The sequence below is a fragment of the Salvia hispanica genome, chromosome 3 (assembly GCF_029641045.1).
Source record: "Salvia hispanica isolate PSC_SH4W2 chromosome 3, Shi_PSC_v1, whole genome shotgun sequence".
Lineage (NCBI taxonomy): Eukaryota > Viridiplantae > Streptophyta > Magnoliopsida > Lamiales > Lamiaceae > Salvia > Salvia hispanica.
The window spans coordinates 51,524,585-51,551,187 of record NC_142694.1 but is presented as its reverse complement, the minus strand read 5'-3'; the positions used below and the strand labels follow the sequence as shown (position 1 = coordinate 51,551,187).

Sequence of the window (26,603 nt, the reverse complement as noted above, 5' to 3'; positions counted from 1 at the left end):
GATATCAACTTGGCACAATAATAAACTTAATTATTGGGCATAATATAATCCAAAAATTGAAATTAAAGAAGAAGCGTAAATTATACAGAAAATAAACTGTAAAAAATTAAACTCCAAAAATAGAAAATACAATAAATAATGTTTTAAATCGATTCGAGGAGTTATCTTTCTGCAAGACGTGATTGTAGCCTCCGGAATCAGGCGTATCGTCTCCAAATAAAAAACAACGTCGTCCTAATTGTTACAGCACTACAAACCAAACAAGCTCCGGCAAACTGGAGGAGGCGATAACAAAACTTTGACAAGAAGAATGCAGAGAGAAAGTACGGGTTTGTGCTACAGTGAAATTGGCGTGTTGAAATGCATGGAGTGATTATTCTATTTATAAGCATATCCATTGCATTAATTAAGGAATGCTCCGATATCTTGTTATTGCCGAAACTCGAACCAACAATCTTTGGCAAGTTGAATTGGGATTATTAAATGGTGTAATACCCTCCCTACTAGCAAATCTAACATGACTTCCTGACAAGTGAGGTGTGAGATCTGAGTTTATATGTACAACCTGACAATGTCGACTTCTATTTACTAATAGTATAATCTGCTTCAAATTTTATACTCAAAATGAAATGTGATCTTTCAAATTGTAGTTTACGAGATGATGCTAGAAATTTGAGTCATTTGACTATCTTAGGCTATATTTGTTCTTTCAATTTTTTTGTACTTTTAATTATCGTGGTTGCACAAGTCTATGCTATGGTCGATTATATTTTTAAAGTTCAATAGTAATATTCAAATAACAAATGCAAACTCCAACGATAGTTGAAATACATAATTTCATGCTTGAATAATCTGCAGAAAGAAATTGAGACGAAGGGACGAGAAGTCAGAGCAGCTCCAATCCCGATCCATGGAACTTTTCCCGACCAATCCGATCAATCCTCTCCGCCATCTCCGCAGTCAAATAATTGTTCCAATCTCCAACCTCCCCGCGCCGGAAGAAAGCATTATTCTCCTCCCCAGACGACAACTTCCCATTCTTGTTCACTCCAAGTCCCCTTAGATGATCAAAGCTACACAGCTTCAAAATCCGCTCAACCATCCCCGACTCCTCTTCCTCCGCGGAGAAAGGGCAGTCGAGGAACTCCGCCAGCTGGCGCAGATGAACCCCTGGCCGCGCCTTAATCTCCTCGTATTTGAGGAACAAGGCGCAGCCCGGCCTCTCCCTGCTCACCTCCCAGTACGCCAGCACGTGGTCCCAGAACGGCCCGAACAGGCTGACTCCATCGCAGAATCTGTTGAAAACCTCCCTGATGTCGTTGGCTCCCATCTCGGGAGTCCTGAGCTTGTTGGTGAAGTGCCAGAGGGAGACGAAGGTGTCCTTAGGGTTCCTGCAGAGGTACACGAGCTTGCACCGAGAGCCGTTTTTCACGGATTCCGGTAAGGAGACATAAGGCATGTGGGTGGCGAAGAGGCGCGGAGAAGGGAGGGAAGCGATGTCGGGTTTCTGGTTGTCGGCGTAGAGATGGATCTCGAGGAAAGGGACGAGGTCGTGGGGGTTGTTGGTGAGGAGAGGGTGTGTGGGGGAGGAGATAGGGTTCTGTTTCCGATTCATCAAGGCGAAGATGAGGGCTTTGAGCCAGGTGGTGCCGGATTTGGGAGTGGTGATGAGGAAAACGTCGGAGTCTCGAGCCTGGAAATGGTTCTGGCATGAGATGAGGGCTTGGAGGTGTGAAGCAGCATGCCAGAAACCTTGATACTGGTAGATATGGGAGGCAAGCCAGCCATTTTGCTTGGGTAGGGTGGAGATCAACTCCTTCACTTCTGACCCTAATGATTCCTCTAAATATTTTGGAGTTTTTTCTGGGGACATTGTTTTACTATTTGCTTCGTATTTTCACTCATATGTGACCACTGACCACCTTATATAGAATATGGAATAAAGTACAACTATTGTTTTATTTGAATAATATCTTCATAATTTAGTAGTATATTTATAAGAAATACAATAATTTATCATATGGAGTATATTTTAAATGTTGGAAGTGATCTGTTATCAGATGTGTAGCAAAACCACCCTTCCATTAATGTTAAGTTGCATTTGGTGTTTATATTATATTCCGAGTGATGTGTTTAATTATATATGGAGTATATGTTTAAGATATAGGGGGGGCCCTTTTATGGTTAAAAAAGTGTGTTTATATATGTGTATGTTATAGGGGGACCCTTTTATAAAAGACAAATATGTTTCCCAGTCTTTGGGTGTGCATTATGGCATAAATCTAACCCCAAATTACCTAAAATTCATTTTTCAGCTACCACACCATCTAGTCCCATTTCGGTCAAAATTTTTGCAACAGCTACATTTCACCAAAATTTAATTTTATACAGTATTTATTAATATCTTGATGATTATGCACTCAAAATAAATTAATGAAAGTTTATTACTTAAATACCTAAACTTCATTGTCAAATACTTCCTCCGTCCCAATAAATATGAAACATTTAGTTTCCGGCACTGGATTTTATGCAGTGTTATTTTGTGAGTTGAACAAGACGACAGTGTTTTTTTATGAGATTTTGCAGCACAGAATCACATTTAGTATTGATGTTTATAAAATAAAATTCCAAAAAAAAAATGATTTGACCAACCACTGGAAATTTAAAATTTTGGATTAAATTAAATATAAACTAAAAAATGTCACAACACTACAATGGCACAGCCGAAACTGCCTATACGCCCGGCTGCCCCCCATACGGCAGTGGAAATTGGGGGCTCGAATCCAAGCCCCGTTAAGGCCAACCCATCCGGGGTCCATTGCATTTGCATATGCTCTTAATAATAGAAACATATATTATAGTTTTTTAAGTTATGTACGACTGTACGTGGCATGAATTATTACATGTGAACCGACACACACTTAGAATTAGATCTACATAATTCCTTGATACAGACAAAATTTAGATCTACTTACAAATATATAACAGTTGTAATTTGGTTTTGTTAGTGATATACCGTCTATAATTAATATCAACATTCCTAGTAAATAAGAAAAGTCTATATTTAAATAACACTACAAAAAAAAAACGCTAGTTTGCAAGCACAAATTTGCAAGCACATCATGTGCTTGCAAAATCTGGTAGAATTTCGACCAAATCAGCGACCAAAATGCAAAATATATGGTTGCAAATAAATTTGCGACAACTTTTGCGAGCAAACCAATTATGCTTGCTATTTTGCGAGCACACGGTGCTAGCAAAAGCATGTTTGGTAGCAAACACCGACAAAATGCGTGTAAACTAATTGTGCTTGCAAATTTGGTTGCTGTTTGCTAGCACAGTTTGTAGTGCTCGCAAATTTGCTAGCACACTTCATGGTGCTCGCAAATATTAGATCTAATCCAGATTGTACCTGCTGCATCTCTCATTCTTTCTCATTCTCATTTCTTCTTTCTTCTCTTTTCTTCCTTCTTCCTAGCGATTTTTTCGATTTGAACGTGTTTCTTTGCTCGTGGTTGGATAAGCTTGCCATTTTCCTATTATTACAAGGTACGATTTTTATTTTTTATTTGCTCTTCTAATTCTATGATTTAAATAATTTATTATTTTTGTTCAAGGTGAGAAATGCTAAAAATTAAAACAAATATTGGAATAACTGAATTAATACTCCATCATTAGCTATTGTAGAAGTTGGAATTAGGGCCATATAGTGATAACCTAATCTCGGGCTCAACATTTAGAATTAACATTTTGTTATAGTAACTATCAAGTTTCATCTACTTAGCCATTTTCTTCCAAATAAAAATACTGATAAATTGTGTAATTAATTACTTGCAAAAGTCTTAGTCTCTCTGGATAATATATTTAGTGGCTTAGAAAGAAAGGATATTGGATAATTGAGTGGCTCTACTTGGCTCTTGTATAAAATCTCAATTAGATTTACAATTCATTAATGGGAAAACGATTTAGATCCCAAGAAGTATTAGGAAAAATCAAACAAAAAACGTGGAGAAAAAATGCTTCCATAAATAATTTGAAATGTTATTTTAATTTATTTGATTTGATTTTTTTTTGTATGATAGGATAGTGAAAATGAATATTATTCCGGGAAGAGAGTGGATGTATAAGAGAAAATTTTCCACTGGAGAATTTAATCAGGATTTTATTGATGGATTAGATGAGTTTATAAATTTTGCTATTCAACACCCTTCTAAAATGGATGGCTCGAAAATTAGATGTCCATGTAAACGCTGTGATAATAACAAATATTTTCATACGGACACGGTGAAGGAGCATCTTGTGAAGAAGGGGTTTACTCGGAATTATTATGATTGGAGATATCATTACAATGTCGGAGCATCGTCCGATGTCGGAGCATCGTCCGATGTCGGAGCATCGTCACAGGCAGAATCCATGGATTTTGATACACCATCAAATCCATACCAGCATATGGTGCACGATGCGTGGGTACAATCAAGTGCTCACGAGCCTTGGCAATATGTTCCGCCTGCGTACATGCCAGAGCCCCCCATTAATGAGTCGCAACAGTTCTATAATATGTTAGAAGCGTCTAAGTCTGATTTGTGGGCGGGGTGTGATTATTCTGAGTTATCAACAAATGCTCGACTAATGACTATGAAGTCTGAACATCGATTGTCTCAGCGAGCTATTGACGAGTTGTGTCAGTTTATGGAAGAGCGTTTGTCGAAACCGAATCGTATGCCTAACGGTTTTTATTAGTGCAAGAAACAGATGCAAGCTTTAGATATGCCTGTTCTCAAGATACATTGTTGCATGAAAGGGTGCATGATCTATTGGAAAGAAGACGAAGATAGGACAGAATGCAAAGTTTGCGGTCATGCTAGATTTAAGGGTAATGGCTGCCGTCCATTCAAGAAGATGTACTATTTTCCTTTGGGCCCAAGATTAAGACGTTTGTATGCATCTGAAGTTACAGCTCAATCAATGCGATGGCACGCAGAGCACGCCCAGACTTCAGGGGAGATGCGTCATCCAGCGGATTCTGCAGCATGGAAAACATTTGACAAGACGCATCCCCTATTTGCTTCTGAATCAAGAAATGTCAGGTTAGCACTTAGCACAGATGGATTTCAGCCATTTGGTCAATCTGGTTCACAGTACTCAGTATGGCCGGTGATTTTAACTCCATACAATTTGCCTCCGTGGATGTGCATGAAAAATCCATACATGTTTCTCACTGTGATTGTGCCCGGTCCGAAGAATCCCAAGCAGAATATTGATGTGTTTCTACAACCCTTGATCGCAGAGCTTAACGATTTATGGACCGAAGGAATCCCTGCATATGATATATCAAGAAAACAGAACTTTCAGCTACACGCAGCGTTGATGTGGACTATCAGTGACTTCCCTGCGTATTCAATGTTGTCAGGGTGGAGCACATCTGGACACCGTGCGTGTCCATATTGTATGGAGGACTCACAAGCTTTCTCCTTGAAACATGGACGGAAAACCACTTGGTTTGATTGCCACAGGAGGTTTCTCAACATAAATCATCGATTCCGCAGAGACAAAAAGAACTTTAGAAAGAACAGAACTGAGCATTCTGGTCCTCCTCCATTCTTAAATGGAGAACAAATACTTGATCATCTGGAACAATTTGAATTCAAGAGAGTATTTGATGAAGGTGCGGAAATAAACTCTGAGTTGAGCAAGATTTTTGGATGGAATAAACGAAGCATATTTTGGGATCTTCCGTATTGGAAGACAAATGTGATTCGTCACAACCTGGATGTCATGCACATAGAGAAGAATGTTTTCGACAATATCTTCAATACCATCATGAATGTAGAAGGCAAGACGAAGGACAATGCCAATGCAAGAAGAGATTTGCAAGAGCTTGGTATACGACCTGAACTTTGGCCATATGGCGGGAAATATCATAAGGCTAATTTCACGCTTGACAAAGAAAGTATGAATTTATTGCTCAAGTGGCTCAACATTTTGAAATTCCCAGATGGTTATGTTTCTAACTTATCAAGATGCATTGATATGAAGAAACATAAGTTGTACAGTATGAAAAGCCACGACTGTCACGTGTTTATGCAACGATTGCTACCGATTGGACTTCGTGAGTTACTCCCACACACTGTATGGGAACCTTTGACAGAGTTGAGCAATTTTTTTAGAGATCTTACTGCCACAGTGATACGGGAGGTTGATATGAAAAAATACAGTGAGTCGATTGTGGTTACCTTGTGCAAGCTTGAGATGATATTTCCCCCGTCTTTCTTTGACTCAATGGAGCATCTTCCAGTCCACTTAGCATATGAGGCATTGATCGCTGGACCAGTGCATTTTCGATGGATGTATCCATTTGAACGGTACATGCGCAAACTGAAGTTAAATGTTAAGAACAAGGCTGCTGTGGAAGCATCAATATGTAATGCGTATTTGAGCGAGTAAGCATCTCATTTTTGCACACATTACTTCGAGTCACATGTTCGTTGCCGAGGTAGAGATGTCCCTCGTAATGACGACGGGGGAGGATCTACTCACCCCGAAGATATGCTTCAGATTTTCACATATGATACCAGATGTGTTGGGAAGGAACGGACACGATTCTTGTTAGAAGCCGAGTACAAAGCAGCGCATACTTACATATTGCTTAATACTCAAGAAGCGAAGGAATTTGAGCAGTAAGTTTGATTTCATTAATAATCGATTATTGAATTAAATATTTGTTACTTAATTATTGATTTCTTTTAATAATGCAGTATGTTCATCGAGCAATTGCGCGAGTCGTATCCTGGAATAACTTTGCCGCAGATAGAGCAACAATTAGAAGATCACTATGCATTATGGTTCAATGAATATGTAAGTTTTTTTTATAATATTTAGTTTTATATGTTTTTAATTGTCAAAAAATTGTAATTTATTCACCAAGTTTTTGGTATACAGGGCCAAAACAACTTGCCTCGTGATAGTCATTTGTACTATCTGTCACAAGGACCGTTGACCGAGGTCACAAGCTATAATGTTTGTATAGTCAATGGATATAAATTCCACACATACTCTTATGGGAAGAGTAAATCCACCGTCAATAGTGGGGTATGTATCAGAGGATCGAATTACAATTATGAGGAGGATGACTTCTATGGAATTTTGAAAGAAGTTGTGGAGGTAGAATATCGTGCAAGACCGATTAAGAAAGTTGTTTTGTTCAATTGTGGATGGTTTGATCCGACTCCGCATCCACGTGGTGGTACGATTGTTCATCCGAAGTACAAAATTGTAGAAGTGAATACACTGAAGGAGTACCCGAAATATGATCCCTTCGTCTTAGCCAAACAAGCATCTCAAGTTTACTTTGTACCTTTTCCGAGCAAGAAAAAAGATAAGGTAAATTGGCGAGCAGTGCTCAAAGTTCAAGCAAAGAAATTTGATTCTAGTTACACCACTATGAAAGAAGCAGAAGAAGATGCGGCTTTTCAAGAAGATGAAGTGGAAGTTCATGAAATTTCTGACGATGAGCGATTCATAGACCCTGCACGTTGTGATTCTAGCGGCACAATGATTCCAATTTTGAGAGAGGTCGAAGAAGAAGAAGAAGAAGAAGAAGAAGAAGAAGAAGAAGAAGAAGAAGAAGAAGAAGAAGAAGAAGAGGAGGAGGACGAAGAAGAAGAAGAAGAAGAAGAAGAAGAAGAAGAAGAAGAAGAAGAAGAAGACGAGGACGAGGACGATGATGATGAATGAAATTTTCCATCCAGGTTGGCTTCATTTAGTGCTTTTCTTTTTAAATTTCATTGAATTAAATAATATTGAAACTTTGATATAATTCTCACTTTTCACTAATAATGGCTTCATTAACTTTTTCTTATTAATGTTTTGCAATTTCCGATTTTGTTTTGAAATTCACATCATTCATTGATAAGCTTCTCCAAAAAAATTGAAAATGTATACGATTTTGCCATCTTTATTGGAAATGCTGTTAGAGTTAATTTAAAGTTAATTTAGTGTTAATTTGCCATTTTAATCGAACCCTTCCGCATTAACTTCCAATTTAGAGTTAATTTGCAATTTCCAATTTCACAAAACCCTTCCGCTACTCATCTTCATCTCCATTCAATTTCCTTCTTTTTCTCTATTCTCGCATAGTTGCCAAAAACCCCTAATTCAAGTGATTTTTGATTTTCGTCTTTGATTTTGATTTGGTAGATTCCGGTTTGTTTGATTTTTGAATTGATTTTCGATTTGGTAGATCCACAAGTTGCCAAAATCTCTTAATTCTGTTTAATTTTTTGATTTTGAAGCGCGAGTCCGTGATTTCTACCCCTCTTCCTCTCCGCCGTCGCTGCGCAGCTACCGCCACTTCTTCCTCTGTCGCTCGACCACTTCAATCCGCCTGCTACCGCCTCTTCCTCTCTGCCATTGGAGACCTAGGTACTGATCTTCTTCCTCTTTGTCGCCTAACCTCTGTTCAACAAACTGCAAGTTGCAATACTTTGATTTGCTTTTTTCTTCGAGATCAGATGGAAGAATGAATTTATATGTGGAACATCTGATGCATATAAACTATTTTCTATGAATGGAGAGCTTATAAAATTTTATTAGTCTACTCTTTGTTTTTCTTCTCATATCAGTCTACTCTTTGTTGTGTATTTGTAATGAGGTTTCTCTGAATTCGAGCTCATATATATAAAATTTGGAATGATAAATTTGCGAGGTATTGAAATTTGAAGCTGACTTGTTTGGAACTCAATTAGTGTATTCTGGCGGAAACTTTGTGATATACTGAATTCAGGGGGTTTTCCATCCTTACATGGTAGAAGTGAGTGAGAAAGCAAGGGATTTTGATGTACTTGTGTTTAATGTGTATTTTCTGGATTTCTCTACTTTGTCCATCTGATTCCTGGAGAGATAAACCTATTTCGAGATGAAAACACTTCACCTAATCAATGATAGTAGTATATGATTGTAATTATGCTATCTCTGTTTTCTGAACTGAATTTAAAATGTATAAAGGAAGATCCCTGTAACAGATAGGGTTTATTACATGTATTCCTCTTTGATAGCTTTCATTTTGTGAAGATTAAGCTATGTTTTATGTTTCTATTTGGATATTGGTGTATTTGCATAATGTTTCATATGTATTAATATATCTTTTTGTTGTTGGACGTAGGTTTGTGGTAGAATTGTAGCTGAGCCGTCGCTGCAGGATGTGTTTTACTTGTATCAGGCTCCAATCACCCCCATCTCATGTAAGAAAAAATGTAACATCATTTGCTCAGCTATAGAAATCTGCATAACTTATGTTTATGCTTGAACTTATAGTTAAATGCCTAGAGGAGGAATTACCGGACGACGTAGAGGAGCCTCATCCCGTGGCACTCCTCTTAAGGATCTAGAGGACGTTCCTCCTGAGATAGAGAATCTCTTCACACTTTTTGACGCAGAAGTGTCACCAGAAGAAGAAGGGGAAGAAGAAGGGGAAGAAAGGGAAGAAGAAGGGGATGAAGATCAACCTGATCTCCCCGATCGATACGGAAGAAAATTTATAGATTTAGAGAATGGAGTGTAAGAAGATGAATATGTTAACAGAATTTTTATATTTTTTTCAAAGTTACTAACTATACATTGATTGATGTGCAGGCTGACCCCTTCCAAAGATGTAGCAAATATATGTCGAGATGTTTTCCATAAGATTGTTCTCCCAGACGCCTTCTTTCAGAAAAGTCTTAAGAAGCACCACATTGGTGTTTATTGGCTGGAGTTCAAGGTAATATGCATCTTTATTTATCATCATTGATTGGATAGTCTTTAGAATTTACATTGACTGTCATTAGAACACACTTCTTTTCTTTTATTTATTTATTTGATATGTTGTTCTAACACTCTTTTTCTTTTATTATTTGTGCAGAAATATGCTAACGTCGAGAAGTATGATCAAACTCTCGTGTTAGATGCATTTAATAAAAAATGCAGAGCTAGGTATGGCGACTACATCAGCAAAATGAAAAAGAAGAATCAGAAACCAATCTACTTCCCAGAGGTCGTGTGGAATGAATATGTTAAAGCATGGAATACGGCTGATGCTATAAAGGCTTCCAAAAGATGTTCCAACAATCGCAGACAGGGAAAAGAGAAGGCTCTTCCCACACATGCTAATGGTTGTGTTGCATTTGATGTGACAGCCAAAAAAATGGTAAGAATTGTATTTTCCAGTTTCAATTGTTTACATTTTTAATTACTGTTAAATTTTTATTAAAATTGTTTATAGGCTAAAGAGAACCAGGGAAAGCTCCCTCATTTTTGGGACCTGTTTCTCAAGACTCATAGGCTAAAGGACTCACACGAGTTATGTTCACAAGAAGCCAAAGAAATTGAGGTAATTTCCTTTCATGTTGATATTCAGTTGATCTATTGAAATTTTACTTCTTTGTAGATAGAATTCAGTTGATGCCTGACTTGCTTGAGTTTTATTAAGCTCCAGTGAATTTGTTTTGTCATTTGAAATTGTAGATTACTGATTGTAGATTTTTATTAAGCTTCAGTGAATTTGTTTTGTCATTTAGTTGGTGCCTGACTTCTTTGTAAATAGGATTCTCATGAGATTTGTTTTGTCATTTGAAATTGTAGATTATTGATTGTAGATTTTTATTAAGCTTCAGTGAATTTGTTTTGTCATTCAGTTGATGCCTGACTTCTTTGTAAATAGGATTCTCATGAGATTTGTTTTGTCATTTGAAATTGTAGATTACTGATTGTAGATTTTTATTAAGCTTCAGTGAATTTTATTGATATTATAAAACCTGTTTGGCTTATAAAACCTGTTTGGCTCATGAGATCATCTTTGTTTGAAGAGGAGAGTTTTGGCAAGGGCTGATGAGTTGCGTGAGGAAGGGATTGATCCAGATTACGATGCTATTTTTCTGGAGCTTTTTGGGAGGGTAAAGAAAAGGAAACAGGTCCCCGGAGCTGGGCAAGCTACAAAGTTGTATTTTCCATTTGCTACCAGCTCAACTGCGGGCTCTTCATCTTCCAGCTCGTCTGGCCTTAGCACCGAGCAGGTTGATGAGCTTCTCGAGCAACGAGTTCAGCCTTTGCATCAAGAGATCGCAGAATTGCGGGAGCTCGTAAATGTCCTTAGTCAGCAAGTCCTAGGAAGAGTGGCTTAAATAGATTTGAACTAAATTGTGGGAGATTTCATGTTTATAAGGGGATGCAATATACAACTAGTATTTTTTTGAACTAATCTTGTTTAATCTGAAAAATGGGATTGAATTGAAGTGTGAATTGAAGTGTGAACTAATATTTTGTATCTATGTAAAATTTGAATTTTTTGTCATTCAATTGAGTTATTTCATATTATGATTTGAAAAAGTAAATCCTAATATTAATTTTTAAAAAATCACAAAAATTTAATAGAAAAATATTAAAATTTAAATGCTGAACAACAAGCACAGTGGTACTTGCAAAATGAATTCAGAAAATGCATTATTGTTTGCGAGCACAGTGAATGCTCGCAAAAGTTAAATATGGCGACAACCTGGAGGAAGTTTTGCGAGCAAAAAATGCTTGCAATGTACTAATTTGACCGTTAGAATTTGCAATCCAGTTTGCGAGCACTAGTCAATGTGCTTGCAATTTTTAAAGATGTGCTTGCTAATGTTCTTGCAAATTTTGCAACGAACGAAATGGGAAGCACCTTTTTTGCTTGCAAAGTGCTTGCAAAATGACTGTTTGCAAGCATATATGCTTATTTGCAAGCACTTTGGTGCTTGCAAAACAACTTTTTGTAGTGTAAGGATGCTAGTAGCTAGTAGTATTAATTAGACTTGTCAACTGGCTGGGTCGTGCGTACGTCTTGAAAAATTATTATTCAAGAAATTTATACATTTTGATGAATAATAGAATGGTTAATTGGGATTTTACTTTGAAACTTATGGAACACTAATTAGAAAGAGAAAGAGAAAGATAACATGATACAAATTAATATCGAATACTTCATTTCAATTATTGCAACTAGCTAGTGCGAGTTTGATATTTAAACCCAAAAATGAAGCATCTGTTGTAACTAATAACATCACTTCTTAAAAAATGTTTAGCAATGTATACATACAAATCATATCAAAGTGGAGAACAACAAAATCTTCGGAAACGATTTTCTTTTGGCATAATTCAACTGTTCTAGAATTAAAAAAGTAGCATGATTCTATTTCTAATTTTATCCTATCAATTTTCTAATCGTCTTTGAACCACCAACTCCAACTTATTATTTCCTTCTAAATTTAAATGAATCGTTACAAGTCATACATTTTTTTGTTTCATATAATATTCCATGAGAAAAAGACTACTTATTTGTCTCGTCACTCGTGTAACATAAACTTTAAAAATAAGGACCTGGCCGTTCCATTAAATGATCATAGAGTAAGCAAATTGCATAGTATAGTGTGTCTAGAACATTGAACTTTTTCTCATCAAGTGGCTAGGTCAAGTATTCGATTCGAATCAAGTTCATGGTTGATGAACTCTTTGGTAATTACTTATACTACCTCCGTCCAATAATAACATTATTATTTTAAATTTTATTATAGAAGACTCATTTCATTTTTAGTGTGAATAATAAGTAAGCATTACATTCAATTTACTCATTCCAAACGTATTTAATTATAAAAAATAGAGTGAGCTATATAAATGGTAACTGATCTTTTACTTTCGCACGCAAATGGTACTTGATCTATATTTTATATCGTTTTTGGTACCCAGTGACAAAAATAACCCTAGGTACCAAACATGTGATTATTTTGTTATGGAGGATATTTTTGGAAATTTCAATTAAGTAAAACCAAATATGTGATTTTGTTTTCTTCCTTTCTTATTTCTTTTTTTCTTCTTTAGTTTATTCTTCTTTCTTTTTTCTTCATTTTCTGCTTCTTTTTAGTAGTATTTTATCTTCCTTTCTTCTTTCTTTTTTCTCCTTAGTTTATGTTTCCTCTTTTATCTTTTCTCTTCTTTTTCTTCTTTCTTTTTTAGTGTTTTATACATACATCTAATTGCATTCACAATATAAATCAATAACAAAACACCTAATTAAATTAATTATTTAAAGTAATTAAATCATTTGAATATTTTTAATTAAATTATTTATACTCATTTTAGGGCTGAAACACCTAACTAAAAATATTCAACTCTTTATCATAATAAATACAATTTACAATTTTAAATTTTTATTAAGACTATATTCATTAGTTATTAATTTAATACATATAAAATAATAATTACTATTTCTTAATTACTACTAATTTTTACATAACAATAATATTATTATAATAATTAAGTATATTTATAACTATAATTATAATTAAGTATATATAAAAAATATTAAAAAACAAATTAATTATAAATTTATAACATCAAAATAATAATATTAATATTGATTAATAATAATAGTATAAAGAGTGAGGAGAATGAGAGAAGATATTATAATATCACTTTTGGTAATAGTTTTGTCAATGCTCAAAATATCTTTATGACACAAATGGAAAAATGAATTTGTCTAGAGGGTATTTTGGGGTGATAATTGCATCAGGTATCAAAAATGTGATTTATAGGTACCAAAAACGATATAAAATAAAGACCAGGTACCATTTGCGTACAAAAGTGAAAGATTAGATACCATTTATGTAGTTCACTCTAAAAAATAATATATACAAGCGAAACATATTTCACTAACCTTTTCATTTCACCGAGTCTTTCCTTTTCATTTCACCGAGTCTTAAAACAGTAAAACTTGTATATTAGAAAAAAAAAGAAAGTAAAGACGCATATTACTAAATTAAGTGGGTGTATCATTTTATTCGTAAATAAGACATTCTTTATTTTATTTTGGCAATTGGCACCATGAAATCCTTACATAGAAAAAGTTTCCCTATAAAAAAAACTACATGTTGATATATAGTCACTCTTTTTACTTGGTAGTAAAAGACAAGAAGCTTTTGATTTTCCATTTTTCCTATATAAAAAAGATATGGGCTTTCGATTTATTTTCCTGAGCAAACTAAATTTTTTTTATGTCAAATAAATAATGGGCCGTGCTCCTCTTCGATGGCTGCTCCCTTAATCACCTTCATACTATTTCTTGTCATCTTGTGTTTAGTTCATTATTTCAATTTGAAGTTCAAAATAGGTATCCAATTATGTATTCTTGTTAGATTTTTCTTATGAAAAGTGAAATAATAAAAAATACAGTTTGTAGTCAACAAAGTCCAGTGATGTAAGAAGAACACTATAGGGTCAAAATATTATAGTATCATAAAAATAGTAGTAGGAATTAATACCTAGCTATAAGTAACAAAATGAAAATTAATAATAAAGGGTTAAAATACTAATGTGGCATAACTGAAACCTTTTAACATTACAATTACTACATGCAGTAACAATTTTCTCATGCAACAGCTATTTTATTACTAACATATATGTGTCCTTGATTTTGGAGGATCACTTGCACCAGCATGTGTATACAATCTCTTGTTAATTGTTTGTTTATTAAACTATTAATATTTTATGAACGATAAGATCAACAAGTTGCTATGGTGTAGTGGTTATCACGTCAGTCTTACACACTGAAGGTCCCCAGTTCGATCCTGGGTAGCAACATTTTTATCGCTATTATCTTATGTTTTGTATTGGGCCTCAAGCCCAACAAAGAGGGCCTAAATCTACTTAGCATGATGGCTGTGCTAAACTTGTGATAATTTAAACTTCATTTTGATTGTTTTAGCCTCCCATTTCAATAAAAATTAGTGTTCAATAACAACATTAAAATATGAATAATTCCTATTTTTAAATGTAAGATCGGAAATGTTATGCTGAATAATAGTAGGCCAGATGAACCGAACGAGAAATTGGGGTTTTATTATTAGGGAAAATGATCTCTAATTTTAGTTGCTAACATGTACTAGTTTGGACTCTGAGTTGGTTCTGCCGCTTTCATTCTCTTATAAGAACTTCAACCAACGTGCATGATGCATCTACTGCAGGCCAATTCTTAATTTTGAAGATATATACTGCTAAATTAAACAATCATCACATTTAAATTTGAATCTTTAAATCCCAATTAAAAAGTTTGGAACGAGAGGTGAACAAAATGGAAGTACTACTCTCTTTCGAAGAAACAAAATAGAAAAAAAAAACATTAAAAAAATGTAACATTTGATGCTTAGCCCCCGGGATGTTGACCACTGGACTATAATATATACTTATATAGTACTACTACAGTATATTACAGGCAAATTAAAATTGTTGAAAATAATATACTTTGTCTAAAATAAATTATTAAGTATATAGTTTGATGAGCTTCACATTTTTTACCTGTAATGTTTTTCTAGATAAAATTATTCGGTAAAAAGTATACTACTATCTATATTTTAAAAAAAATTGTAGGCAAAATAGTGATTAGTCTATCTCTATCGTAGATATGTAATTTGTCCATATGTATTTATAGGAATGTGATCAGTTGCTAACTAGTACTAATTGCTAAATACTAACTATATGATCAGCAGTCTATGTTATAGATATCAATGCGGCGATATTTGTGTGTTAACAAAATTTAGTTGACATACAAATGTATTTGTGTTAACATTTATAACAGTTGACATAGCTAGCAATTAGCAATCTAAGATAGTTAGCAACCTAAGATAACATGACCATGCATTTCTATCCATAAATCATGCATCAATTTATCCTAACAAAAGTGCCTCGTATATCGGCGAGAATTCTTGCAATTTGTCTTGTGTTGGACAAAGACTTCATTTTCTGTATGACTTTCAGAAATTTTTGGCACTTGTTTTCCCTTAACCTTGATTCGTGTCTGTTGTTTACCTCTTTTTACTATTGTAATATTCTTATTAGTTATGCACCTATATAAATTTGACCCGACCAACTCCAATTTACACATGATTAATACAATCATTAAATAATTCATACGCTCTCTTCGAGTATTTTGTTTGCAATGAAAATAATCTGTATGATTATATATGCAGTTACTTGGGCCTCTAGAATTGTGGTAGGCTTTATGTGAATTGGAAGAAAGGTTGGTTAATCAAATTATTACGAGTCAACTCAAACATATATTGCCATTCAAGTTTTTTTATTTTTTTTTTATGTTTTCTGAAAGTTATTACAGTATAATTTCAATTATTAATTGTATATCGTAGTATTGTAGAATTATGCTGGCTGCAGGACCTTTCAATAATTTTCCTAACGTGGTCATCATTTCCACCACGAGCATTCCATGTACCTAATGACCAGAAATTAATAATTATTCTTTACAATTTATTTATTTTTTATTTTTATTAGTAGTATATATTATGTTATAGTCTCCGGTCTACTAAAATGTACAGTTGTGAAACAATGCAAGTTTTAATCCAACTTTGATAAGGAATAGATTATTAAAAAAATAGTTAAAGTATATATAGAGAGAGAGTTGTAATCAATATCAAACCAATTTTAAAGACCGAACTAGAGACCATATCTGGTCCATACGTTTTTGAGAAATCTCTTTAATCAATTTGAGACGCCCACTCTAAAACCGTAACCATCTCCGCAGATCTACTCCCCATTTCCCCTCTCTCTCCCCCAAATTTAATGTGCTATGTTCTTAATTAAGCAGCTATGCATTTGTAGCTTGCTAGCTCTCTACCTCTCTCAATCAATCAATGGCAAGTTCAAACCCCAACAAGCGTCCATTGCCACTGCCGGGGCAGGATTCCGCTGCAATGCCCCCTCTTCATGGGAGAAACGCACCGGATTCCGCTTTAAATTCTTCGGCGAGACCTATGCCAGCGATTCCTGCCAAATTGACGCCCTTCCGTTGCCGGAGCTTCCACATGCGAGGCTGAAGCCGTCGAATTCGAACCTGGACCTCAAGGCGGGGCGGCCGCAGCCTGCTCCGAACGGCGAGGCTGCTACTGCTGCTTCTGTTGCGAAGGATAGGGCGAAGGAAGAGAAGGAGAAAGAGCGGAAGGAGAGGGAGCAGGAGCTTGCGCCGCCAGTGAGGAAGTGGAAGGATTCGGATGGGGAAAAAATTGGGTGTGAATGGGCAGACGACGGCGGGGGGAGGGAAGCCGGAGGGAGGTTAGGAAAGATGAGGCGGGTGTGCTGCCGCAGTCGATGTTGGATGATGATCGATTTATATCGAGGCAGTCGGTGTTGAGATATGCTGCCGCCGAGATTTGGTGCTGCCGGCAGATTTGGTCTCTATGGATTTCAGCATTGATAAATATTCCGCTTGACTTCATCTACAACTAAATTCAACTCACCACATATTGAACTATATTCACTAAATAATGAACCAAATGAACTTTAGTAATGAAGTGAATATGACATTTTATTGAAATACAATGTTAATTGTGTTAAATATCAAGAGGTGGTAATTAAATAATTGCTTCATTCAGTTATGTTATTACTTCATTTCATTAGTTTATTACTTCAGAATGTGTTATGACATAATTGTCTCTCGATTGAAGTAAATACGGCATATAATGAACTGTATTCACTGCATAATGAACTAAATGAACGTATGTTATGAAGTAAATTTTCGCATTCATTATATACCGAATTCACTTCAACTGAAAGATAATTATGTCATAACACATTATGAAGTAATAAACTAATGGAATGAAGTAATAGCATGACTGAATGAAGTAATAAATTAACGGGATGAAGTCATAAACTAAAGGAATGATGTAATAAACTAATGGAATGAAGTAATAGCATGACTAAAAAATGTAATAAGTTAACGGGATGAAGTATTAAACTAATGGAATGAAGTAATAATTTCATTACAACTGCTTGACGTTTAACACAGTTAACATTGTATTTCAATAAAATGTCATATTTACTTCATTACTAACATTCATTTGGTTCATTATTTATTGAATATAGTTCATTACTACCGTTTACGTTTAACACTAAAATTTGTTGTATCATTAATGTATTTCAATAACATGTCAAAATTACTTCATTACATACTTCATTTAGTTCATTATTTACTGAATATAGTTCATTATTTTACTCCGACAAATTTTTATTGAAGAAAAAAAAAGAAAAAATAATAAAAAATAAAAATAAAAATAAAAATAAAAATAAAAATAAAATAAAAAAGTTTTATTAAATAAAATATTAAATTAATTGTAAATTATTCCTGACCACAAGCTTAAGAAAATGGATGACCTTAATTTGGTCTCTAGTTCGGTCTTTAAGAGTGGATTTGTGGATAATAGGACTCTATATATATATATATATATATATATATATATATATATAATCAGCAGACAATAAGACCATGTAATGTGTAAAAAAAAAATTGAAACATAGAAATGGACTATTTTTGGTGGATGTACTAAAATGAAAAAAGGAGATAAAATTTTGGGGACTGGAGGGAGAGAGTAAAATAAAACCCAATATTGCAATAAAAAATATACGTACAATGTCATTATGACTTGGCTTTTAAACTAAATCTTGTCAACATTACAGATATATTTTACGTAAAACAGAATAATAATTCTTATTTCTTAGGAGTGTGATAAATCTTATGATAATTTGTATATTTAGGTGGAACATACTAATAAAGAGTGCCATGTCCTATGTGCTAATAATATTGAGGCAAAAAACTTGTCATGATTTATGCAAATAAGAATTTTTAGCGTTGCTTTTTTTATAATCCTATGTCCAAAATACCACAAAATTTTATCAAATGTTCTTTGAAAGTCTAATAAGTACATATTGATGTGTATATATTGCACAAATTTCATCAATTTGGTCATCTAATTAGAAATACTCCTAGATTTTATAATAAATTTCATTGAGTAGACAATGTTGCGAGCAGGTGGATTGAAATGTCAATCGAATAATATGATGTGACATCGATTAATATTCTCAACATGGCCAATATTTGTAATCAATATTATAGAGAGTGCATTAGTGCATGTATAAGTTGTGAGCACAAGTTGCCAATTGCAATGGTGTGCTAGCAATTAGTACTAGTATGTATTTGGCTGGCTGAGTAGAAAAATATGGGATTATGGATTTACTATCGTTAAGTAAAAGTACATTGTTCGCAAACTTTATAGGTTGAATTACTTATTGCCGCATCAATTTAGCCTGCATAACTCAAATTGATATATTTATGTGATTACTCACCAAATATTAGTAGTTCCGTTCTGTGGGTACATCATATCGGATATATAATTTCTACCAACTTTTAATGGAATGGCATTAAATTTTCACCTATTTATGATCTTCCACCGGTGGACTGAAAATTAATTAAGAATGTTCACCATAACATCCGGTACAAAATATTCCACATTTAGTGATTAAGTCCAATTTAAAGCCCCATGGCAACACATGATAGTATAAGATGGTTACCATTGAAAATAGGACTATGCGTTAGTATATCAGAATAACAATAATAAAAGGCTTGATACAACTATTAGTAATCAATTTGAATAATATCTAAATTATAATTTTATATTTTCATGAAAAATATTTGACGGATAATAAAATGAATACTCCATTTTGCTTGTAGGTTCCGTTAAATATCGGAAACGGAAAAAGTTGTTCCGTTAAAGAGAAACCTCATAATTAATGCGAGTCGCGAATGCCTCATTTATTAGGTTGTTGGATATGTTTTGTGTGTCAATAAATGATTAACTAAAATCAGGTAGAGAAAGCATGGTAGGTTGTAGTGAGAGAAAGGAAGAGTTGACCTGTATTAGTTAGTGGCGAGGGATTGATGATGATGGCTGCCACTCTGCCTTTCACTAGGCCTCATCTATCTGTAAATACAGTTGTTATTTATGTTATGTTTATTTTAACGGCGTGAGGTGAGGCTCTTTCATCTCTCTCTTTCTCCTTCCTTCATTCCTACGCACGTACACACGTTACCTACATCCCTACGCGTATGTATGTGTTTAGCTCTCAACTTAACGCATTTCCCTATTTTCTTCTTTCATTTCGGATCTGCACCTCATCTGTACGAATTACTTGCTCTCTTTATTATTCTTTTATTTCCTGCTAGCCGTTGGATTTACGCAGCTGTTGCTCCATTTCTCAGTTTTTATAGGGAAATTTTTCCTTGCTTTCGAATTCTGTATTTTTGAGGTTGATCGGTCCAATGAAACGTTGCAACGGAAAGGAAGGACGTCTGCCGAATTCGTAGAAGGAGGTTGCACGAAACAAAAGGTGATTTCAAATCTTCATATCACTCAGATCGTTTAGGCTTGTTCATTAATGCGGTAATCTTTAAGTGTTTTATCTTAATTTTCTATATTATTTTGCAAAATTATATCGAAATTTCTGTGTGCAAGAGTTCTTAAATCTGCTAGATTTTGGGGAATTTGGCAGTCGAGCAACAGATATTGGTTGAAAAGTTTTAGCTGTGAAATGTGTGAAAACTGAAAACGGTATAAGCATAATAGACACTGCCTTGGATAGTGATCTTGTTTTGAAATTGTGAACCAGTTTAATTGGTTATGGACAAAACAGGTGTACGCTAACATCTTTTTCTATGTGCATTTATGTTGCCTACGTGAATGTAGTTCTCCATTTACTACTATTATTTACCTGTTTTTGCGCACAGTTACAGCTCCAAGGCAATATTCAATTTACCTTTGAAAAGTGGCAACCTATTTTTGTCCCTTTCCTTCCTATTAGACAAATGGAAGGTTCCTAGAATCCTAAGCTTAATTTTTAGTCATTTAGGCTCTCATAGTTACTTGCTCCAAGGCAGTATTTAATTTTTTAGTCATTTAAGCTTACTATTTTTTTTATTCAAATACAGAGTATTCTTTCATTGCTTCTGTAGTTCTCAGGAGATTTATGTGAATGTATGTTTTGTAAAAGTATAAATGATAGATATATTCTTGTAGGAGTAGCTTATATGACCAGGTATGTGATTTATGTGATTTCTCTATACATACATATGTGTGGTTAATGCTTACAGATTGTTCTAGCGTTTGATACATAATTTTTTGGAGTTTCTACGTTTCACCTTAGGTCCTTAGTTATATGCTGATCTTTGGGAATATTTGCTGGATTTTGACGTTCTTTCACTTGTCTAGTGAATGTTTGCTACACAACTGCTGAGGATTCTTGAAGTTGAAACTTCTCCCACGGATGTGAAGGGTGAAAACTGGTATAGTTTCCATTTGTTTCAAAACGTTATTAAGAACATTTCCTACTGCATATGTCTCATTTGTAGATGCTCATGTAGACTTTATATTTTACTTCCGATTTTTCACTTGCCTGCTAGTAGGATCTTAATCAATCTGCATATGTTGTGACAGTGTCTGTGACTCAGCTGCACAAGACATGATGATCATGAAGGAGAATCAGGATGGAGCTCATTACGACTCTAAATATTTGGGGAGGGACTCTGACCCCATGCCTGTTCGAAGTAAAGAAACGGACCATCCTTCACCTTTTGATGTAAAAGGCACAGAGGTGTATTGGAACCCTAAACTTGACGATGATCTTTCCACAAACAGAAATGGACACCTTAAAGGGGACGAGTTTCAAAATGGACCTCTTTGTCGTCAGGAAAGTCTGGAGGATGATATAGATTCAGTATCTTCTGACACAAATGCTAAAGATGAAGTGCAAAACACGCCAGAGCATGATAATGAAAATAAATCAAGTGATTGTATGTCTCCGTATGTAGCTACCGCTTCAGACTTGTTCGGAAGAGATAAACATTTGTATATGGATAAAAATGTGCTGGAATATCAGCGACCTGAGTTGGTAGTTTGCTATAAGGAACTCAATTATCATGTTGTGAAGGATATATGCGTTGATGAGGGAATGCCTGCAAACAGAAGAATTTTGATAGATAATGTTGAGGATGGTCAGTCTGGGAATTGTTTTCCTCATCCTCAGAATGACCATAGCAACCATGCGGCTACTGGAGGTGTTGAAGACGAATTTCTCATATCAAATGTACTAGAAGCTGCTACTTCACTGGAGGATTCAGAGTTTGTTGTTGCTAATCAGCAGGGGAGCAATGAGATATTCCTTGTCCAAGGCCAGCCAAATTCACAGTCAGAAAGATCTTCATTCAAGGATACCGCCACAGGTTGTTATCTGGAGGAATCGATACAGGAAGATGGAATGGATTTTGGAGCGACCAGCGAAACAGCAACGCATGCTCCGGATGTGGAGTCTTTTGTAGATGAGACTCTTCCAATTCAAGAATTTGGCACTCGTAGTTTCCTCAGATCTTTTCTGAGTGCTTTTGATGCTGATGGAAATGAGCTGCCAGATCAGGTTTGTTCTTGCTAAAAGTATCATGTTAACTGTCAGTTATATTCTTCGAGTTTCCTGTACTTGGTCAATATTATAGTAGTATAAGACAGTATCAAGAATTTGTGATCAAGTTTTTAGAAAAATTATTAGGAGCATGATTTGATCCACAGCAAGCTGTAAATGTAGCTAATCTAGATTGACATTTTGTGGGCAGCAGTTTTCTGAAGGTCCTGCTGCGACATCAACAGAAGCAAGGCCAAAGGAGGATGTGCAGAAAAGTAGCTTAAAATACAACAGTCAGGTGGAAACAAGAAGCATAACGTTCAATTTCAACTCCTTGGGTGCTACAAGTGGGGAAACAGAACTCATTAAGGAACACCCTGTTGACTCGAGAGAGGTGATCGAATCTGAAATTCCTTCAGATACTAGGCAAAGAGGACAACCTCAGGATTCTAGCATAAATGACATGAACAACAATAATAATGCTCTAGATCAGTCCCTTGACTGCAAGGATGATAGGGCTGCTGACAATGGACCAGTTGTTAGTCTAAGGAGATATGATCCAGGGGAGTCAAGCTTTTCTGCAGACAGTTACATAACACACTCAGGGCCAATAGCATTTTCTGGAAACGTTTCCCTTCGCTCAGATGGCAGTGCAACCAGTGGCAGATCTTTTGCCTTCCCAGTGTAAACCTATGTTTCTATTGCTCGTGTGGTTCCTTTGTGGAGATTCTTATCCTTACCAACTGATGATTCTGTCTTTTTTTGGGCAGATTACAATCTGAATGGAATTCCAGTCCAGTGAGGATGACAGAAGCTGAGAGGAGACGTTTTCGGAAACACAAGTGTTGGAGATCAGGCATTCTCTGTTGTAGATTCTAAAGGCTTTTAACTACATGTTAGGTTGTTAGGTGCAGAAATACATTTTGCTAAATCAAAATTTAATTATTTTTATTTTAGTTATAATTTCGATAGCCTTGTTGTGCAAAATGTCACAAGCATTATTTATCTAAAGTATTTTATGTAAAAAAACACAAGTTCCTTTTCAGGACCTCCCTCTTGATAAAACAGTATTCTTTTTTAATTTACAGAAGCTCATCCTAGGCTTAGGGGAGAATCAGAAACAACTATTTATAATTACTGACAAAAATAATAAGCTTGATCAAACTGATTAAATCTAATATTCCTTCTTGCCAGCACCAGAATCTGAACAAAATTTAGATTCTGAAAGAGACATCAACTAAACATTCTTTAGATAATACAAAAACTAACTTTAGCATTTGAAGTTAACAGACATATTAAAGTGGCCATGTTCATATAAATTAGATTTAAAATGTTTAACTCAGGTTTTATCACATAATAAATCGTGTTTAAAAATCAATACTATTAGACTTTAATCATGTAACCTCAAATTCGGTCGTTATGATAGTAGCTTTTAAAAAGAAAGTTTTTTGGATGTCAGTTTCTAATCATTCTTATGCAAATTAATTCCTTTATATGGTGCCTAATTTCATGTTTTTCTTGCAATTAAAATTTAGAAGTACTTTTAGGATATTTTATTAATTGGTTGGAGTATATCTCAAAATTCACAACATAAGAACGCACATTTACAAAAATATATCGCTTTTCGATTATCATACTTATATATAATTAAATAACTGCAAAAGAAAACTAGTACAATCTGGCAAAGGAAAACTGAAAATATGCTAAAGTCACTGCTTGCGCTTGCTTGTATACGAAACCAAACTTACAGCCTAGGGGCTTTGGCTACGACTTACAAGATCTTGAACTTTCGCTCTACAGCATTTGTAATTATCGAAATGGCATATGCAGCACTCAATGGATATTCGGAGACTGCAAGGAGACATCAAGATAATCAGAATACACACATTCCAAAAACAAAAACTAGAAGCAAACCGTGAAATTCTTGCAAAATACCCTGACAAATTAGGTAATATGGCTTAATAACTTTGTAAACTGGATTATCTGACTTAGGATATAAATCAACATCATATGTCACCTTACTGAACCAAAAGTTAATATTCAAAGAAGTGATCTGAAAAATAGAAGTAACTGCACAAACAAGGGCTGAATCACTTGAAATCATTATGATGTGTCTAAGCTCTAATATTTACTTTTCTTCATTTCAAATGAGTTGATCACCAAAGGGCTATGATTATGTTGGCTTTTAGCACTAATTTGGTGATATGCCTACCACTTAGAAAGGTGAGTATTAATCATATGATTTATCTCGTTTCTATGCTTCTCTTCCTTTCTAGCAGAATATTTTTTCAGACAATTAAATTGATCAACCAAATTGTAAAAAATAAGGCAAAGGCATTCTGGCAATGGTTATTTTGTGGTCCCAGACTGAAATAAATCACTATTATGGACCCAAACCAATTTGGCTTAAGTTCTCCTCAGGTATGAGATAAGGGGAAACTTATACCTCATTCCTCACAATTTTTAAAAATATAAGGAGCAGAAAATATAAGCGAAATCCTGCAAAAGATGTTGACTTAAATTTACACATTTCATGGATTCTAGAGCACTTACTTGAGATATAATCTTCAACATAATCTTCATCAATTTTTCCATGGGACATTGCTCCTAACTGTCGATGCACCAGAGAAGAATGTTAACGAATTCAAGCTAAATGAATAGCACTGGTAAAGAAAGTAGCGAGAAAGACTGGTAATGTACCACAAAAACTAAATCCAAATCTTCGTTGATTTTACCAACATAGTTGTGCATGTCAATCAACTTTTCTGAACTATGAGAGAAGCCTGTAGTCCAAGTGTCCAATAAAACCAGTTGGGATTTAATTTGGCAGCAAACACAAACACTAGAAACAAAAATCAGCAAAGAATATCCACTTCACCTATTTTACGACTGTTGGTGGGTAAATACTGGGTCACAGGGTTCTGTATAAGGCGTAAAAGTTTCTCACCATTGCCAGTTGCAGTAATGCGCAGATCTTGCAGCAATTGAACTGTAACAGTTAATAACAAAGATTAGAAGTGTAATTACGTTTGTCAAACAGATATATGCAAAATGTGCTAGGTCTTTAAACAGTTGTACTGACCCATGAGACCGGAGAACCTCTTATATGTTCTTGGCAGACGCGTATGGGGTTTGATCTCCAAAAGTTGGCCTTGTTGTGTTTTTACATAGAGAGCTTTCAGCCTCCCACTTTTGTTCACGCGACTATCCAAAATTGTTTGGATTGCCTAAAAATGCCAAGAAAAAAGTGAGAGAAATAAATCCAATAAAAGGGTAGCATACAAGCCTTTGGTCGTAAAGGAAATGCAATCAAATTGAGCTGAATACACAAATCAATGTGAGTATCAACAAAACATAAGCAAATACTAAAGCAAGTTGTTAATTCGTATGCTTTTGATCCAACATTAATACCTGAAAAGCAATATCGGGGCGATAGTCAGCAGGATTGCGCTTATTCTTGGCCAAAAATGTGGCATGCTCGTCCGAACTCAAAAGCTGATGAGTCTGTCACCAAAAAAAACAGTAATAAAATACTCACCAATGTTAGAAAAGTTGGAGTTTTGAAACGAACCTTGCCAACTTTGGCAACCTCCAACGAGGCATTCTCGAGAACAAAGATGACTCGTTGCTTGTTGTTTCCCGTATCCAGCGGAGCAATCGGAATCCCGGGAATATCACAAGCCGTAATCTCCGAGTTGGAGCCATCCGTCTTCACTTTCTTTTCGACTGATTGCTCTCTATCGTATTTCTCAAGTTTGTTCTTCCTTTTCTGGCCTTTCATTCTGTATGCCCGCCCCATGATGAACCCTAATCTATATCTATAAACAACATGCATAAATGAGCAGGAAATCAATCTAGAATAGAAACAAAATCAATTCAAACACAAACAATTAGGTCAGAATAGTTGAACTGAAAAAATCAATAACTGCCGAACATACCACAGCGAGGCCGGCGAGGCAGGTTTCGGCGGTAAGGGGAGAGATTTCTGAGGGTTTGAGGGAATATATTATTGGTAATAAGTTTGGGCTTTTATACGTTGTGCTAGTATAAAATATTAAATTCTTTTTTATTTAAGGAAATAAATTTCAGTACTCTGTTTATATGATCTTAATCAATCTTAATCAACCTTTTTATTCAATCTTTTTATTATTCTTTAGTATTATGTATATTAAAATTATTTAAGGTCTATATTTTTTGATATTCAAGTTTTATAAATATATTTATTTTATCTGAGGAGTTTTCTATTTCATTTGGCAAAATTATATTGAAAATTCTGTGTGCAAGATAATATGGCAGCTTAGTTTAGATCTGGTAGATTT

General features: G+C 34.9%; 6 protein-coding genes and 1 non-coding gene across 10 annotated transcripts; 5 read left to right on the top strand and 2 right to left on the bottom strand.

Moving 5' to 3' along the window:
- Positions 1-776: 776 nt before the first annotated feature.
- Positions 777-1,904, bottom strand: LOC125216525 (cytosolic sulfotransferase 12-like). The gene has a single exon (XM_048118266.2). It carries the CDS (start codon positions 1,871-1,873, stop codon positions 887-889), a length of 987 nt encoding a protein of 328 aa, XP_047974223.1. The 5' UTR covers positions 1,874-1,904; the 3' UTR covers positions 777-886.
- Positions 1,905-4,215: 2,311 nt separating this feature from the next.
- LOC148931047 (uncharacterized) lies at positions 4,216-6,444 on the top strand. The gene is made up of 2 exons (XM_089066692.1): positions 4,216-4,717; positions 4,802-6,444. Exons 1-2 carry the CDS (start codon positions 4,216-4,218, stop codon positions 6,442-6,444), a joined length of 2,145 nt encoding a protein of 714 aa, XP_088922818.1.
- LOC125210135 (uncharacterized) lies at positions 6,068-7,742 on the top strand. Its single transcript, XM_048109709.2, has 3 exons — positions 6,068-6,677; positions 6,756-6,855; positions 6,940-7,742. The coding sequence occupies exons 1-3, from the start codon at positions 6,547-6,549 to the stop codon at positions 7,732-7,734; spliced, it is 1,026 nt and encodes a 341-aa protein (XP_047965666.2). The 5' UTR covers positions 6,068-6,546; the 3' UTR covers positions 7,735-7,742.
- A 407-nt stretch (positions 7,743-8,149) lies between these two features.
- LOC148931046 (uncharacterized) lies at positions 8,150-11,278 on the top strand. The gene is made up of 7 exons (XM_089066255.1): positions 8,150-8,421; positions 9,161-9,239; positions 9,313-9,555; positions 9,631-9,757; positions 9,899-10,183; positions 10,259-10,366; positions 10,842-11,278. Exons 3-7 carry the CDS (start codon positions 9,317-9,319, stop codon positions 11,154-11,156), a joined length of 1,074 nt encoding a protein of 357 aa, XP_088922381.1. The 5' UTR covers positions 8,150-8,421; positions 9,161-9,239; positions 9,313-9,316; the 3' UTR covers positions 11,157-11,278.
- A 3,286-nt stretch (positions 11,279-14,564) lies between these two features.
- On the top strand, positions 14,565-14,637 carry TRNAV-UAC (transfer RNA valine (anticodon UAC)). The gene has a single exon. It is a non-coding gene; the product is annotated as a tRNA-Val (tRNA).
- A 5,064-nt stretch (positions 14,638-19,701) lies between these two features.
- Positions 19,702-23,329, top strand: LOC125211381 (uncharacterized). Of its 4 annotated transcripts, none has more exons than XM_048111138.2 (6): positions 19,702-19,865; positions 20,096-20,223; positions 21,102-21,175; positions 21,327-22,302; positions 22,496-22,968; positions 23,055-23,329. In XM_048111138.2, the coding sequence occupies exons 3-6, from the start codon at positions 21,105-21,107 to the stop codon at positions 23,161-23,163; spliced, it is 1,629 nt and encodes a 542-aa protein (XP_047967095.1). In that variant the 5' UTR covers positions 19,702-19,865; positions 20,096-20,223; positions 21,102-21,104; the 3' UTR covers positions 23,164-23,329. The 4 variants fall into 4 exon arrangements, with proteins under 4 accessions (XP_047967095.1, XP_047967096.1, XP_047967094.1 ...); XM_048111139.2 differs by having other exon boundaries at positions 19,854-19,944; XM_048111137.2 differs by lacking the exon at positions 19,702-19,865 and adding an exon at positions 19,872-20,014.
- A 579-nt stretch (positions 23,330-23,908) lies between these two features.
- LOC125208935 (uncharacterized) lies at positions 23,909-26,287 on the bottom strand. Its single transcript, XM_048108468.2, has 8 exons — positions 26,223-26,287; positions 25,856-26,102; positions 25,696-25,788; positions 25,367-25,511; positions 25,163-25,273; positions 24,985-25,067; positions 24,838-24,895; positions 23,909-24,135 (listed from the first exon to the last, which is right to left on the bottom strand). Exons 2-8 carry the CDS (start codon positions 26,081-26,083, stop codon positions 24,056-24,058), a joined length of 798 nt encoding a protein of 265 aa, XP_047964425.1. The 5' UTR covers positions 26,084-26,102; positions 26,223-26,287; the 3' UTR covers positions 23,909-24,055.
- Between the last annotated feature and the right edge of the window lie 316 nt (positions 26,288-26,603).

Coding starts and splice junctions, on each gene's coding strand:
- LOC125210135 (XM_048109709.2), top strand. CDS start 6,547: ATGCTTCAGATTTTCACATATGATACCAGATGTGTTGGGAAGGAACGG. Junction 6,678..6,755: donor GAAGCGAAGGAATTTGAGCA/GTAAGTTTGATT, acceptor TTAATAATGCAG/TATGTTCATCGAGCAATTGC. Junction 6,856..6,939: donor CATTATGGTTCAATGAATAT/GTAAGTTTTTTT, acceptor TTTGGTATACAG/GGCCAAAACAACTTGCCTCG.
- LOC125216525 (XM_048118266.2), bottom strand. CDS start 1,873: ATGTCCCCAGAAAAAACTCCAAAATATTTAGAGGAATCATTAGGGTCA.
- LOC148931047 (XM_089066692.1), top strand. CDS start 4,216: ATGGATGGCTCGAAAATTAGATGTCCATGTAAACGCTGTGATAATAAC. Junction 4,718..4,801: donor GCGTTTGTCGAAACCGAATC/GTATGCCTAACG, acceptor GTTGCATGAAAG/GGTGCATGATCTATTGGAAA.
- LOC125208935 (XM_048108468.2), bottom strand. CDS start 26,083: ATGGGGCGGGCATACAGAATGAAAGGCCAGAAAAGGAAGAACAAACTT. Junction 25,789..25,855: donor AGGTTGCCAAAGTTGGCAAG/GTTCGTTTCAAA, acceptor TTTTGGTGACAG/ACTCATCAGCTTTTGAGTTC. Junction 24,136..24,837: donor TGTTGAAGATTATATCTCAA/GTAAGTGCTCTA, acceptor GTCTCCTTGCAG/TCTCCGAATATCCATTGAGT.
- LOC125211381 (XM_048111138.2), top strand. CDS start 21,105: ATGTTTGCTACACAACTGCTGAGGATTCTTGAAGTTGAAACTTCTCCC. Junction 21,176..21,326: donor GATGTGAAGGGTGAAAACTG/GTATAGTTTCCA, acceptor ATGTTGTGACAG/TGTCTGTGACTCAGCTGCAC. Junction 22,969..23,054: donor AGATCTTTTGCCTTCCCAGT/GTAAACCTATGT, acceptor TTTTTTGGGCAG/ATTACAATCTGAATGGAATT.
- LOC148931046 (XM_089066255.1), top strand. CDS start 9,317: ATGCCTAGAGGAGGAATTACCGGACGACGTAGAGGAGCCTCATCCCGT. Junction 9,556..9,630: donor ATAGATTTAGAGAATGGAGT/GTAAGAAGATGA, acceptor ATTGATGTGCAG/GCTGACCCCTTCCAAAGATG. Junction 9,758..9,898: donor TTTATTGGCTGGAGTTCAAG/GTAATATGCATC, acceptor TTATTTGTGCAG/AAATATGCTAACGTCGAGAA.